Source organism: Carassius gibelio, chromosome A14 (assembly GCF_023724105.1).
Source record: "Carassius gibelio isolate Cgi1373 ecotype wild population from Czech Republic chromosome A14, carGib1.2-hapl.c, whole genome shotgun sequence".
NCBI classification, from domain to species: Eukaryota; Metazoa; Chordata; class Actinopteri; order Cypriniformes; family Cyprinidae; genus Carassius; species Carassius gibelio.
In genome coordinates, this window is record NC_068384.1 from 13,981,744 (window position 1) to 13,998,459 (window position 16,716).

General features: G+C 35.6%; 1 protein-coding gene across 1 annotated transcript; it reads left to right on the forward strand.

Moving 5' to 3' along the window:
- The first annotated feature begins 491 nt into the window (after positions 1 to 491).
- Positions 492 to 16,000, forward strand: LOC128027589 (tetraspanin-17). Its single transcript, XM_052615333.1, has 8 exons — positions 492 to 954; positions 7,217 to 7,267; positions 8,200 to 8,346; positions 8,583 to 8,753; positions 8,960 to 9,085; positions 10,188 to 10,235; positions 11,130 to 11,246; positions 12,239 to 16,000. The coding sequence occupies exons 1-8, from the start codon at positions 868 to 870 to the stop codon at positions 12,302 to 12,304; spliced, it is 813 nt and encodes a 270-aa protein (XP_052471293.1). The 5' UTR covers positions 492 to 867; the 3' UTR covers positions 12,305 to 16,000.
- Positions 16,001 to 16,716: the final 716 nt, after the last annotated feature.

Sequence of the window (16,716 nt, forward strand, 5' to 3'; positions counted from 1 at the left end):
GTGACAAAATATGATTTAAAGGCATGTCCTGCATTTACCATAATGCCAAAGACCAAAGTATATACTATAAATAAAGACGATAAATGAAGACAATAAAGACGATGAAAATTATCGGCAAATTAAAAGGAAACTAAAAGTAAAAAAAAAAATGCTAAATGCAGTCTCTTGCAGGGTGCGAAAATTTTGGGGTGGAGTGGGGGGTGGTAATAATAACTAAATTTAATATTAATTATAAATAATTTGATTTTTTTTTTTTTTTTTTACAAATTTATTAGGAGTTGGTGTTTGGAAATCACTGTTTACTCAAGACGACCTTAATATATATCAAAAATACTTTAAAAGGGTGCAAATGTTGAACGTTGTATATTTGTGAAAGACACTGTTGGACTTGTTGGTGAAATAAATGATCAATTAATGGACACTGGCGCTGACAGGTCTTTTATTATGACAGCTCGTTCAGTTGACAGTGAGCTCGTGTCCTCTGATTGCAGTGTCACGCTTCTCAGTTCTTGCTGGATTGTTAGATTGCAGTGGATTGTTTTCCTCGGGACATTTACAACAAGGTTAAAATATCAAAAACATCTCATGACACCAATCCAAGCCGTTCGGGGTATATCAGGGGGGACCCGGAACATTCATTTCCCCACCCATATACATCCTCATCCGTTGTTTATATGTTTAAAACTGATGAATATATTCAGCTCAGTGGAAAAAGCGCTTGTTGGTGCATTGTTGTGGTTTGCGATGTGTAGCTGGTTCGCAGGCTCTTCGGCTAAAATATAGATACATGAATCGCTTCCAAGTCGTATTTTTGCAGATCGGTTTAGTTTTTGTATCAACACAACAGCGTTAGCTGGCCTGGACAAAATGAGCAGAAAACAGCATCATTTTAAAGGAGCAGAGGTCAGCTGCTGTGTTAAATACTTCTTGTTCGGATTCAACATCCTATTTTGGGTAAGTTTTGTGGATCTGCGGTTAATTTGCTTCTCAAACTTGTATTAATTGCCTTCATAATCTTTTTATTGTGGTGAAAATAATTGGGATTGCAAAACAAGTTCAGCAGGAAATACATTTACCTTATTTATTTCACAGCATGTGACATGAATGTATTTATGAGATATAACTTACCCTACCAGTGCTATGTATTTATTTATTTGTATGGTCTCTGATCTCTTTATTTGTATGGTTCATGATCTGATACATTCTCAAAAAGTTTATATTAAATTAATATAGTGTTTTTTTTTTTTTTTTTTTTTTTTTAATAAAGAATCTTCACTTAGATGCTTTCACATATTGACGGTCCATACTGACACAAGGCTGTCAATATTCCAGAAATCTGAAAAAGCACCATTATAGTAGTCCATAGCTTGTTACTATATAGCTATTTTATGGCTTAAGGAGACTTGGAATAGAGCAAATGAGCCATATGGCAACTGTTATTGTGCTTTTTATAGTCCTTTTCAGGGCTTTATTAGACATGTTCACTAATTGTATGGAAAATATCCAGTTCAGTTGCAGTGAATAACAACATATGGGTTCAGAACTATTTAAGAGAGTAAATTAAATAATAATAAAAATAATAATCATTTTGGTGTGAAGTCTGTCTTAAGTGACTCTTAAGCCTTAAATATAGACTTTTTTCCCCATTACATCATAATGAAGAACCAATCATGTTGCTCAATTCCACGATGGTTTTCATGTAAGAGAGTGATAAATTGTGAGATAAAAGGAAACTCTTCCATGAGTCATTTCTGGAGCGAACACATCGCCTGGAGCGTGATTCTGTGAAGTTTCTTGATGTCATAAATTCCAGCCTTCAGTGGTTAGTAGTTCTGAATGGGGTAGTGAAGATCCCTTCTGGAGGGCGTGGGGGTAATTGGTGCCCCCTCACGCTTTAATGCCGTCCTGTCTGAAATGGTAGCCTTGTATAATGGTCTGCTGTCCTCTGTAACAGCTAGCCCTCCTACTGCCATTGTTCCCACGTTATAGAGAGCCTGTTGTGTTATGTTGGAACTTAGACGCCTGTGTTTTCACCAAATCATGGCCTGAATGTCAGTCTATACTACTGGAAACTGAAATCAACCCTGTTGTAGCTAAATGAAACCCTTGACTTAATCTTTTCAAGAGCAATTCACCCAAAGTTAAATCTGATACTTAACATTCACCTATAATGAAAGTACTGTCATCATTTACTCACCCTTGTTTATGACTTCCTTCCTTCTGTGGAACGCAAAAGATATTTTGAGAAGTGTTTTTTGTACATGCAATGAGCGTCAGTGTTGTTTTTACTTTCTTTGTGTGGACAAATTTTTTTTAACTAGTAATACAATGAGTTGAAGTACCTAACATGACTTAAACTGAAATTCATAGAAATAGGAAATTTAAAATATAAAAGAAAAAGGAAATGCCGTAACTTTAAAAGTATAATAAATAATACTAAAATAACACTGCAGGTTGGAGTAAAACTTTATTTATTTTTTTACTTTACCCTTAAGAACAAAAATGGAAATAGACATTGGCTGACTTCATTTGGGAGAGAAATATTGACAGTGTCTTTGAACTTAATTTTGTACATTTTCTTAGTAAAATGTGACTGGTGTTTACTCATGCAAAAGTCACCACTTTTGTGGGTGGAGGTCAAGGTGAATGTTTTGTTGTTGTTGTTTTTTTTTTTTTTTTGGGTATTGTGGTTGCTAAGGTGGTCTGGGTGGTTGCTAAGTTGTTGCTTACTGCCAACTGCAGATATGTCTGAATTCCCTCAATCAATGTAAATCTAAGCAGTTTTTATTCTAAGCCATTTTATTCTCTGCCAGGAGAAAATTTGACATCTTACCACTTGGAAAAGTAATAGTAGACTTCTCCAGAATAATTGGCGTGATTGGAAATATCATTCATGTCCTTGAACCACTCAGGATACGATACGTACTTGTGTTATGGGTTCAAATCCCTTACCCTAATTATGAAAAATAGTATTAATAATTAAGTGTCTGATCGCTATACTTCTTCTTGTCATCTTATTGTCCCCTCGTCATGTCTGAAAGCCTTTTTTTGTCTCTCGACTCCTTTTGTCTTAGCAGACTGTTTGACCCCTGTGCGTCATACTAATGCCTGTCTGATGGGTTTAAAGTGGAGACAGTCTGATCGGACAGAAACCTACCTGATCCCTACAGGACACTCACTTTGCCAGCCTCAAACTGGGCTGAGCTGATGGCCTGTAATTACAGACGCTTCACTCTGTAAACACTGTCTGATATCTACCCAGGAAGCTTTTGAAGGAACATCTTAACATTCCCAATGTCAGACCCCCACCCCAGCCATCTTTAATTCCTCCTTTCCATTGGGGAGCCTCGCAACCCCTTTGTCTTGTATTCAAATGAAGGTGTTTGGGCGTGCGTGAGAGGGGCCCGAGTGCTAGCCACGGCCCTGTGTGTCTCAGGAACCCCATTCATCCTCTCGCTGTGGAGCTGATGGAGCCGTGCGTCTGTTATCACACACACTGCCCCTGATGCAACAAAAGCATTGACTGCTGTGTTTGTTTGCACACTGTGGCTTGTGTATTGTGTACCAGCAAGGCACATTTCTGATCCCCAAAGTGTTTATTGTGTGTTTTTGTCCTTGCTTGAGCTCTTGTGGGTTTTTCCTTTACGTATCCTCCAGGTTCATACAGCAGATGGGAACCACATGTCCGTACCCCCTTCTTCCTCTGTTGCTCTGCGAGGTAGTTTATTTCCATGCCATTTCCCAGCAGGCCCTACTCTGACTTGCACACATCGACTCATTCTCACTAAAACACAAATGAACAAAGCCAGAGTCACTCTCGCTCTTCCATCAATTATTAAAAATGACTTAAACGTGCTGATATTGAGCCACTGCTGACACACAGCAATTATGTTGAAATAACAAATGGCTGTTCTTTCTTGTTTTATGGTTTTTGTTGTTTTGAAATCGACTAAAGCTCATGTGAAGTGAGATTCGTCTCCTTGATGAGCTCTAGAAGTCACGTTTGTGTCCTTATGGAAACTTGAACTTGTATATGTTTCCATAAACTTGGCCAGAGAAATATATTTTCTAACCATTTAGAACCAAACACAGACTCCTGTTGTAAGTGTTCAACTTAAAGAAACTGAGGATGGTTTCTGAACACGGTTTCTGAAGTTTCCTAAAGAATATCTGAGTGGTGTTTGCCATTGCTAAACAATGTTGCTATGCAGCTTCTAAGGTTTTCTGAGTTTTTTTTTTTTTTTTTTTTGCTATGTGGTTGCTAGGTTTCTTAAAGGAATGGTGAAACCAAAAATGAACAATCTGTCATTAGCTGCTCCCCTTCTTGATGTTCCAAAACTGTATGACTTTATCTTTCAGTTTTCTTTGCCCATACAATGAAGGTTGTATTGGACATCCACTGCCTTTTCATAATATGGGCAAAAACAGTTCTTCAGAATATCTTTTTGTGTGTTCCACAGATGCAGTAAAGTCATACAGGTTTGAAACAATGTGAGAGTGAGAATTTTCACCCACCAGATATATTAAATATAAAAATCAAATAAAATCAAAAGTCAGATAGTTCAGAAAAATTTCAGTACACATATTTATAATAATATGGTAGACATTTGAAAAATGGTAAAAATGTCGAATAGTCATCTCTATCATGGTTATGTTTACAACACATTTTATTTATTTATTTTGAGTTTAAATAAGTTTATGAGCTTTTGTAATTATGTTTTTTTAACATTTAAATTAAGATTTAAATAAATTAATATTTCAGTTGTTTTAACAAATTTAGTACATCAAGTAGAACATCATTTTTTTTATTCTTAAATTTTTGTTGACGTATTTTCTTCTAATATTGATTTCTGAAAATAAATATATATATTTTTTATTTTATTTCAGCAATTACCAAAAACAGTTTTTAATAGTTTTAGTTGTTGAGAACAACAATAAGAACAGCACTGGGTATTGTGCATGCACGTATAATTACTAGTGTAGGATAAGGTTCAAGAGGGTTAGCAGTTTATCCAGATCCTTGAATACTGTGAGCAAAATGAATATTGATGCTTGCTTTAGCAAACAGCACTAATAAAGCCAGAAATACTACTTTACACTAAATCAGACTTTCCAAAATATAAAAAGTTGCTATTGCGATGCAGCAGTTCTTTAATCAAATAAAGATATCGGAAGATGGCTCAGGGAGAAGAAAAGCAAAAGCTGTTCATGTGGATGTAGCAGCTGGTGGAAAAAGTGGTTCTGTTCACTGTCACAGTGCTTCGAGTTTAAGCCAAGAGTTTATTTGGCTGCCGTTAGTGATGATACAGAGATACTGTAAATCTAATCATCCCACTGTGTGAGATAGCAGCTGTCCTCTGATTGGCCGGAATAACTAAATAAGTTGTTTAAGTGCTCTGTGATGCTCAAACGTTTCTAATCCCAATATCCACGTCACTGGCCTCCCTTGGATCTGGACTGAGAGGAGTGGAGGAGATAGGCTGATGTCTTCATTAGGGATGAATGGGAGTCAGTGGTATGTTTTGACAGAGAAAGTGTGTGCAGTGGATGACTGGCCCTTAGCTCTGTCCCAGCCATCCATTGGATTAGCCTAGACTGCTGGAAATGGGATTATGGGATTTGCGTCTACTGATACCCTGACTTCTAACTCTCACCTTCCCACTCATACGTTTCCCCTTACGCTGGTATTGCTTTAACCCGCCACCAAACACACACCGCTGAGAGCCCAGTGGGAGTTTGACAGGAAATCTGGAGATTTGAAAACACATTAGAGCGAGAAGGTCAGTCAGTAAATCAGACTCACCGAGAAACTTCTTTTGTTGCATGGTTTAGTCCAAGAGAAATTGGCTTCTAGTTGGTGCCATGGACTAGTTGTTGGTGCATGTGCTTAAGACATGATGGTGAGCTGTGGTGCTCTGGTTCAAATCCTCACCCCTCTCTCCCAAATGCTCATCACATCCCTCTCTCTCGAGTAATTTCCTGAACTGTCTCTTCTGTTTCTGTCTAATAAGAGTGATGGATGACTTTTTTTTTTAAGTGGGCCAAATGAAATATATGAATCACATTACAAGTTTTATGAAGCTGTACATTAACTTTGTGAAGCTGGTGTTGTTATTCATTGAGAATTGTCTTCTATTCCGTAGGTTTCAAATCACATTTGTGTTCATTCAGAAATCATTAGGACAGATCATTGTAGGCTTGATGACCAATGACATTAATGTGAAATCTGGTGGGATGTGTTTTTGTTCTATGATTTAGTAAGAGGCCTGCAGAAAAAATATGACTTTTTTTTAGAGGGAGCCATCAGGAGTTGGGCTGAAAAATCAATCCCGCGTAGACCTTTAGAAAGGAGTGAATACAAATTAGAGCAATGCAATGTTTACCAAAACATTTTTTTTTCATATATATTTTGTCAACAACATGATATTTTGCTGATTTAAAAAGGGTTTTGTGCTGGTACTTTGAGTGGTTTAGACCTGTTTTAAGCTCTTCGTATTCTTTGCTGTGTTTAGTTCACAGAAGAGACAGAAATTAACTTTTTTCATTAAGTGGTGAAATTTGCCAATTATATAAAAATGGGTGATTCATTCAGAATCGAAAGTCTTTATGAATGGGTTATTGAATCATTAAAATCATTCATTTAGTAATGAAACCCTGCTGTGTGTTTCTCGGAGACATGCAGGAGGTATGCACTGCTTTTTTACAACTATTTCTGTCGCCGTTCTAACTATATTCTAAAATCAATTCTACATCAAGCTGTGAATGCAAGGACACTCAAGATACATATTAAGATGATACATATTTCACATTCCTAATTCCTTTACAGCTTTGGTCCCTTTTCATTTGTTTTTCCGAAGAATGAAAGTCATAAAGGTTTGGAACAACATCAGGTTTTTTTGGTGCTTATTTATTAAAACTATTCCTGTAAGCAGTAGTATCCAAGTCATTGCTCTCATTCAGGTAAAAACAAGTCTTGGCTGCCTCTCAGGGAACCTTATTACAAAAATTGCAATGCATGCAGAGAAATCTCTGCTTTCCGGACCTTTGATAAAATCTCAGCCAAGACTGTTTTTTTTTTTATTCAGATGAGTTGCCTGTAGATAAAGAGAGCGGTGCTGTCTGCATATAGCACTAAACTCCTGCCATTGTGGGGCAGGAATGAATTGAGTAAGTGGCGTAAATGTGATGAATTCTGTTGTGTGCTTGTGTGTTGCAGTTGCTGGGAGCTGCATTCTTGGGTATTGGACTTTGGGCTTGGGCAGAAAAGGCAAGTTGGAAAAACAAATACAATACAATGTAATACAATGATCCGTGACATTCCTCAGATTCCTAATATATGGTTGCATTAGCAACATAATCATAGATGTAAACAGAAGACAACGGTGCACTTTAACAGCACTACCTACAAATATCATGCCCTCTCATTCCGTTTGTCAGTTAAAGTGCCCAAATTAATATTTACTTACTTTATTTTTTGTGCTCTTCTGTGAATCCCCCATGTTGCTTTTTCCTCTTTTGATGTCATGAAATTTGAGAGCATATTAAATTAAAATTTAATTAAACTAAAATTAAAGCATATGGGTGGCATCTTTTTCTTTTTTTTCATGGCATTCTGATTTCGCTCTTATATTGTAACCGTATCACACCGCTCAATAAAGCTTTGTATTTATTGTGACAATTCTCTCTCTGATTTTTCATCCCTCTCTGAAAAGGTCACCCTTGCTGTTATGTATTCATGCATGAAAGGTGAATGTAATTTCTTCACTCTAATTTGAGGCAACTTAATGAATGAAGTCAACTGGCTGATTAATAACCTGGAAATTGCTCCATTCAGCCGCTGATTGTTCTGCTAAAAGACACGTGTAGGCCATATGGCACTTTGTATTAATGTCAGCCAATTAAAGGAACTCGGATCTCGGTAACATGATGTAAATGATTAATAAGTGGTTCAGTTTAATTTGCAAAATGTTAATCACAGAAATAAAACATTAAGAATCGAACTAAGGCTGTTGAACACCGTGGTCAGAAACCTGCAGTTGGTTCTGGGGTTGAACTGAGCTTCCACCCTGATGTGGAAATCCAAACGTGGAAGGCATGAATCAATGCAATGGTTGCCCAAACACTGTCAGTTGTGGCGGCCTGGCAGGTGGTGGAGGATGTGAACTTACAGCAGCTCTGTCTGATATGTCTGGCCCACAGGGAGTGCTGTCAAACATTTCCTCCATCACAGATCTGGGCGGCTTCGACCCTGTCTGGCTCTTCATTGTTGTAGGAGGGGTGATGTTCATCCTGGGATTTGCCGGATGCATCGGTGCGCTCCGGGAGAACACATTCCTACTCAAATTTGTGAGTTCCACGCTTGCATCCGGCGTACAAGCCCTGCCTCCTGTTTTTCTCTCTTTGCTTATTTCAAGGGTCATTTGTTTCCAGATATGGTCGTTTAAATGAAATAAATTGGCCTTGACTCAAGAATACACCCAAAAAGAAGTGAACAAAATTGCAGTGTATTAGAATGTTTTTTTTTTTAAGAATGATTTGCCTTTAAAAATGTTGACTCCACTATTTATAATATTTTTTTCTAGTTTTCAGTGTTTTTGGGCCTCATCTTTTTCCTGGAGCTCACAGCTGGCATTTTAGCCTTTGTGTTTAAAGATTGGATCAAAGACCAGCTGAACTTCTTCATCAACAACAATGTTAAAGCATATCGGGATGACATTGACCTCCAGAACCTCATTGACTTTGCTCAAGAATACGTGAGTCAGCGCTTCTCCTCCCGTCTCGTTTTCTGTGTATTTTGAATGGGAAAGATATATAAGTCTGCACTTGAAAATATGAGACATCTGCTGAGTCGTTCAGCTTTCTTGAAGTGAAAAACGTCACTTTAAATTACAGCTGTGTGATGTAAAGGTGCTGGTGATAATGATAGTAATTCCTTCTCTGATGTCATATATCTCATCAGTGGTCGTGTTGTGGTGCTCATGGGCCGAATGACTGGAACCTGAACATCTATTTCAACTGCACCGACTCCAACCCCAGCCGGGAAAGGTGTGGCGTTCCCTTCTCCTGTTGTGTCAAAGACCCCGCTGTGAGTGCCAGAAACAATCATTTCATCTGTTTACCGCTTGCACTTCCCTGCTTCTGTTTCAAAAAGTCAATCGTGTTATTCCTCACAATCTGTGCAGTAGTCTTTGAGCTTTAAAGCTTGTTCATAGAGCTCATTCAAAAATCTAATGGAGGTTTAGTATAATTTGCTGGTCTGTTTTACGGGGATAACAAAAAGTGGTGCAGCACATGTGAGATTTGCTAATTTTTTTTGTGTAACTAAGGATGTGTCATGAGTCTACATTTTTTTTCCTTGTTTTTCCCCCTGTATATGTAAATGTATATGTATATGTATATATGTATATGTATATATATGTATATGTATATATATGTATATGTGTGCATATATATGTATGTATGTTTATATATATATATATATATATATATATATATATATATATATATATATATATATATATATATATATATATAGTTATATATATATAGTTATAGTTAGAAGTGGTGCTTTAATTAGCATGCTGACAATATTGTTGTTTTGATGTTAAAATGTTTGCATGATAAAACTGTCTCAGAAAAGTTAACTCTTTCTCTATTGTATTCTGTTCTGTTCTATTGTATTTTCTGTCCAAAGGATTGCATTCAATTCTCCTGAAATTATATTTTAAAATGACTATTAAATCCTGTTCTGTTATATTGTTTACAAAATCTATTGTGCCCCTAAGATTCTATTCTATTTTTAAAAATTGTTTTATTAAAAATCTTGAAGTCCTGAGTCTATCATTCTATCCTATTCTAATACTAACATTCTATTCTGCGCTAAAGCATGTTTTTTTCAATCCTAATGAAATTAAATTTTATCTTAAACATTACACCGTACTTTATCAGATAGTTTGTATTTTGTATTTTGAGGCCATGGTTTATTGGTGTGGGAATTCATATGAAACAAATGTTACTCAGAAATTGCTTGGAAATTTCACAAATTGAAAACATTAATTGAAACAACAATTTTGAAGTACTAAAATAGTGTTTTCTTGTAAGATGTAACCCAGTGATCTTTGTCTTAAATACAGCTTCATAGAAATGTTTTGAAATAAATTGAGAGTGCTATTTTGTTCTCTCTCTAGGAGGATGTCCTGAATACACAATGTGGCTATGATGTGCGGCTTCAAGGGGTGAGCGTTTTATTAATAGTTCGAAATGTTGCAGTTGTGCAGAGCCATAATGATGAAATCTGTGTCAGACCACCCTCTGAAAGGAGCACAGAAGGGTTAAACGCACAAGAGAATCTAAGAGCATTTGAGTTCCTCTTGTTCGCCTCCTTAATAACAGTTTAAACCTTAAAAGTGATAATTAGCTTCTAGTTTTAGGCACGGGAAATTGTGGAGCTCTGTAATTGGGATGACAGCTCATGCCAGCCCTGTGCCTTTCAGTTTGGGTGGAGTGAAACTGCACCCACAGTTCACCACGGTCTCTCCATGGTACAGAGTACTTGTGTACCCATGGTTACTCTTTCTCTCACAATCCACCTTTGGAAAGAATTACTCCGGTTTTATTTGCTTTTGTAGTGTTTTTTTTTATTGATTTGGTGTTGTGTGCAAGTATTGAACATATAATAAATGTTTGCTCAAAGAATCATGCTTTCAAATATTTTGCACTTCTTTGTTCAAGCTCTGGAGGAAGGCCTTGCAGAGAGAAAGAAAAAGAGAAATTGTTAACAAAGATCTGCAGTTAAAGAAGAGCCTGTATGGCTGTGCAATTCAAACTGGATCTTCCCTGTGCTAGGTTATATGTGGTGAGCTGGGTGACATTTCGTTTACTTAGTGTGGGAGTGAGTTCTTCCAGTTTTCCAGAGAGGATATTTGCTCTCAAATAGATTAAAGCGCAGGTCCACCCAGGTGAAGGCCTAATTGTTTATCCAGGACTTCAGTAAAGATTAAAGGTCAACTCGGAGGAGCGAAGACTAATATGCTACATGGTGCACTTGAATGAAGAGTTGGTTTTGGTTTCTTATTTAGATCTGACATTTCCCATTAAGTGCTGTTCTGTTTTGAATCTTTTTTTAACAGGAGTTGGATCAGCAGAAGTACATTTATACAAAGGGCTGTGTGGGGCAGTTTGAAAAGTGGCTTCAGGACAATCTGATCATCGTTGCTGGGATTTTTGTGGGGATTGCATTATTGCAGGTAAGGACACTGCTAATGCAAATGCTTTAAAGCATGCAAATATCCTTTAAAGACTGAACTGATTTGCTTGAATGAGGCCTGAATGGTAAAATGGTCCCACATGAATGGATATTATGCTGCCACCTTCTGGTTAAACCTCAAAATCTAGTTTTAAGTTCCACCATAATGGATGGCTAGGTGAATATTAAAATTTCCAGATCATAATTTACCCCAAAAAGGAAAAATCGATATCGAAGTTATTTTGCATTGTGTTATTTTCATACCCGTACTTTTTTGTTCCCAGTTTTATTATTGCTGCAAACAAATGTATACAATAATGAAAGCCACCCTGTTTTGTTTTTGAATGAAATAATGCATTTAATTTATGCTGATTTTATTTCTTATTCTGTACAAAAAATATATTACGATGTACACTAAAAAATTCAGGATAAAATTTAAATATGTCATTATTTGTCAGAAAGTGAATGAGATTGCAAAGGAAAATGTGATTAATTGTCATGAAAATGTTCTAAAAAGTCCTAAAGAAATCCTAATTATCCTGAATTCAGATTTAATTTTCTTTATTTCTTTGTCTTTATTTATTATGATTATTATTTATACATTTTTAGTTTATTTATATATATATATATATATATATATATATATATATATATATATATATATATGACCCCAATATTTATTGACTAGGGGTGCACGATAAATATCGGCTGATAATTAACGCGCATCTCATCAGATATTGATGATAATGAACGTGGATTTGCGCAGCTAGTCAGTTAACAACGGCTCTGTGTAGTAACAGCTAGAGAACCGTTTTTACTGACGAGATGCGCATTAATAATCGGCCGATATTTATCGTGCACCACTGTTATTGACTGTTTGTATTATACAACTGTAGGTTATAGGGAAATTTCAGCTTGTCAGGTAGTTTAACTAAAAGTGAAAGCATGTTGCATTTTCTCCACAATGAAGCTTTCTTTTTAAATATGTTTCAGATTTTTGGGATATGCCTGGCTCAAAACCTGGTGAGCGACATCAGAGCGGTCAAAGCCAACTGGTGACTTTTTGCATAGAGCGACAGGTGACAGTGACCTCTGATTATGGCAGAGAGCTTATTGCAAATAAACACTGTTTACACACCACTGAGCTGGTAAATTCCACCCTTTTAACCCTACAGACTTTGTATGTTCGCTGACTTTACAAAGTGGACTGTCCATCTAGGTTTTTTCTTTTTTTTTTGTGGTTCCTTATCTGAAAACAAGCTCTTAATGGAGACTATCCAGAAGGAGCTTAACACGAGATGTCACATCGATATCAAGCTATCTGCGATCTCGCAGCTGTCTCTTTATTGAATGCTATTTTCGTTTGCCCTTAATAAATGTTCACCAGACTCTCCTTCATGTTGGCGAATAAAGTGGAGGGTGTTTCCATTAACCTGTGGATGACTTTCTTATAGAAAAACACACAAATCAACCACTAGGACTTTAAACCGAGGAGCCATGAACTAAACAAAGCCTTACAGCAGTGCGTTTTACTATACACTTGATTGGATTCCGATTTTTACACAATAGTCTGTCTGTCAGTCATTTGAGCTGACTCTTACCTCTGATTGGCTCTCTGTTGCACAGGGTAGCCAATCAGAATGACATACTTGATAATGACATGTAATGCATTTATTTTTGTGAGTTCTACCACTACTGTTGGGGAGGTGGAGAATAGTCTGTTATTTGTCTGTATAGCTATGTTTTATTATTTTTCTCTTGTTTGTTTTGGTTGTCTCTGTGGCAAAGTGTATAAATCGACTTAACCGCGGTCCCAGACTTGCTTATGAATCTTTGTTTTCGCTAGTCTGCTAGATGTTGATATGCTATAGTGACATTAATAATGTATTATTATAAATAATGCTGCTTTAACTCATAGAAGATATACATCGCTATACTAACCAACTTAACTCTTTAATACATTCCTTCTGGGAAACACACTTCAGATCACGCAGAGTGTTTTGTGAATGAATCTAACGTTGAGTGCACATGAAGTGGACCGACTGAATTAGCCGTGCGTACGATCACATGCCTTATCGAGCCCTATAGAGATGGTAGCAGAAGCCAATGACAGTTACACAGCACGCGGACCTTTAGGAAGGCTTTTTTTAACTGTTCAGTCTCTCTTGCTCACGCCATATGCATGCAATCATCTATTTAAAAAATGCGTGGCAATGCAGACCTCTCTAAAAGCATGCACACATACATATGTGTGTGGATGTGTATCCATCCCATTGTGAATACCATACCAGTGCGTTTTCACCTAGCTACTCCCCTTGTGTTCAGAAGGAGTCTGCTTTGAGTCACGACTTTAACGCTGATAATGTGCAAATTAAGATAAATGATATATTGCTGACTGTGTATGTAAGAACGTGCCTGGATGGTTATAGCAGTGGAGTGTCACGTCAGCTAGACTGATCTGATACATCAAGCTTTGCTCTGTTTCAATGGTCTATATAACCTGTGTTATCAGAGTGAATAGTAAAATGTGAGATTTCTCTTCGGTGGTCTTTTTCGGTATCAGAGATTTTGGTATATTGTGTATATAAGAGGCCAATCTTTTATGCAGATATAACATTACGTGCTAAAGATGATGTTTAGTCCCCTTTTTGTGAACCCAAATTGATGACCCTCATGAAAGCTGTCAAGAACATGTCCAGGTTGTAAAAGAAAAGAGTGGGATAATATAGTTTGCTTAAAGAAAATAAAGTATATTTACTCCCAAATTCTCATTTACATTATAAAAAACAAAGCAAACAAACTATATATATATATATATATATATATATATATATATATATATATATATATATATATATATATATATATATATATATATATATAAAATTTAATTTAAGACATATTGTTTAATTTATTGATATTTATTGATGCGATATTTGGTTGTACTGCCATTGATTTTAATTTTAAAAATCTTTGTATTACTGTTATACAGGAAAAACTGTATTAAAGCAGCAAGAAATAAATGAATAAGTTTAATTAATTTAATTAATATATTATAATAAGAATTTACAATGAAAATGTGATGAAAATATTGCCACAATGCAAAAAAATAGAATAAAACAATCTATAAGCTTGATTTTCTTTATGCAGAAAAACATATTTTGGGGTGAACTGCGAACTGGGCATGTTTTTGTAAGATTTTGTTTTTGTAAGATCCAAAATTCAGAGTTTATTATATTTTTCCTCTCATTTTCTTCATCATGCAATGGCCTTTTCTGTATTTTCTCCTTAAAAATAAATAAATAAATAAAATAAATAAACAAAGAACGCTAAAATTTCCTTTTCAGGGAGCCTCTTGCATATAATGAATATAAAGATCATCTCTTACTAATGTTATGTCATATGCATCTAACCCTTCAAAAGTGCATTGCAGAAACGTGAATAAAACTAATGTTTGTCTGACTGTAGGCACACAACTGAAACGAATTGCAAATCTGTGTTCGTGTAGTGAATTAGACATTCCTTGTGCATGTGTTGGCCTAATTTTTTTCATGAAGTGCATTTTGCATTTCAGTGGTTTTTCTGTGCTGGTTCATCAGAAACGTGAATTTTGATAATTAGTATTAAAACCATTGAGCCTTTTTGCTGGCCTTTCTCTTTACCAGCTGTGATAGTTTGTACGTTACAGTCATTCAAAATGTTAGCAAATCTTTAAGCACAGTTTTATCGAGAACAGTTGTACAGAACAGTACTGCGTGGATGGAAAACATTTTGTGATTCTGATGAATGCATATCAGAATAGTTGTTCCATGATTTAAATATGTCTTGATCTTTTTTCCCAACATGAGTCTTGACATCACACTTGTCACTTTTATGTGCTTTGAAAAATGAATTAAGAAAGCCTTCAAGATTTTTTTGTTTTTGTTTTGTTTACATTCCCATACTCGTTTTCAAAGTGTCTTCATAGAAATGTTTGGATTCTACCTCATCATGGTGAAATTACTTTAAAGGTGGTTTTTTGGGGATTCATAACTCTAATTCAAGTTTAGTGAGCAGTTTTAGAAGAGTTGCAAAAAACGTTTTAAACCAAACTTTAAGAATCTTCGACACAAATAATGATAGCAGATCTTCTCTCACAGTCTCCGCTTTTCTTTAGATGCTTTTTAGGCAAATTATAATTTTGTTTATAAGTCATGGAATGCAAAGAATATAATGTGGATTAGTTATATGAATGGTGAAAGAGACACTTTTGATTTTTAAACCTATTGTTTCATACTTATCCAGTGCCATTATGTGCAGCACTATTTCAGGAGTCTGCAAACAAACAGTTCTCAGCTGTAATTAGATGTCCTTTAATTAGTTTATTGACTTAGTGTTCATTATCCGATAATGTCAAAATGCCCTTTTAAACTGGATAATGAATATTGCACTTGCGGACCTAAAGCATTTCCTGTGCCCCCATTATTTGAGTCAATGATTGTACTAACCTATAATAACACTCATACTTATGTGGCATTTTCACGTTCCTATAGAAATTTAGGATCGTACCAGTATTTGGAAACATATTGGCGATACCACTGTTTTGCAGAAGCTTTGTTTTATTTGATGTTATTTTATTTAAAATTCTTGTTCAAAGGTTCTTGTTCAAAGGTGATATCCATAAATTGACTTTTCTTGTGGGAGATGGTCTGTTACACTGTATACTATGATGTGAGATATGCATTTTCTTTTTTATAATAAAATGGATTTATGACAGTCTGAGCTCAATTTCTTTCATCTGCAAATTCTATCAAACTTTTGACTGACCTTTTATTTTGTCAGTATTACACCTAATTAAAATTAGTAGAACCAGTTACTTCACTCTCAAAGTGTCTAAATATTTAATGAAATGGTACATTATGCATGTTGATAAATGACAAATTATATGCATTATTTCAATGTGTAGTGTTTATTATAATATATATATATATAAATAACCCATATATATATATATATATATATATATATATATATATATATATATATATATATACCTGAGTATAAGTCGCATCAGTCCAAAAATACATCATGACAAGAAAAAAAACATATACAAGTCGCATTTATTTAGAACCAAGAACCAAGAGAAAACATTACCGTCTACAGCCGCGAGAGGGCGCTCCATGTCTTCAGTGTAGACTACAGGAACACTGAGCAGCATAGAGCGCCCTCTCGCGGCTGTAGACGGTAATGTTTTAACTTGATTAATTTCTCTTGGTTCATGTCAAATTAATTTTGATAAATAAGTCGCACCTGACTATAGTTCGCAGGACCAGCCAAAATATGAAAAAAAGTGTGACTTATAGTCTGGAAAATACGGTATGTATTTATGTGTGTGTGTGTGTGTATGTATACAGTTGCAATCAAAATTATTCAACCTTGACCTGCAAGACATTTTGCTGCGGAAAGCAACATTTGATGAAATTAATACAAAA

What these genes read in the sequence shown, in the direction of transcription:
- LOC128027589 (XM_052615333.1), top strand. Translation starts at nt 868, where the DNA reads ATGAGCAGAAAACAGCATCATTTTAAAGGAGCAGAGGTCAGCTGCTGT. An exon ending in ACACATTCCTACTCAAATTT is followed by an intron (nt 8,347 to 8,582) that starts GTGAGTTCCACG and finishes ATTTTTTTCTAG; the next exon opens with TTTTCAGTGTTTTTGGGCCT. An exon ending in ATGATGTGCGGCTTCAAGGG is followed by an intron (nt 10,236 to 11,129) that starts GTGAGCGTTTTA and finishes TTTTTTTAACAG; the next exon opens with GAGTTGGATCAGCAGAAGTA.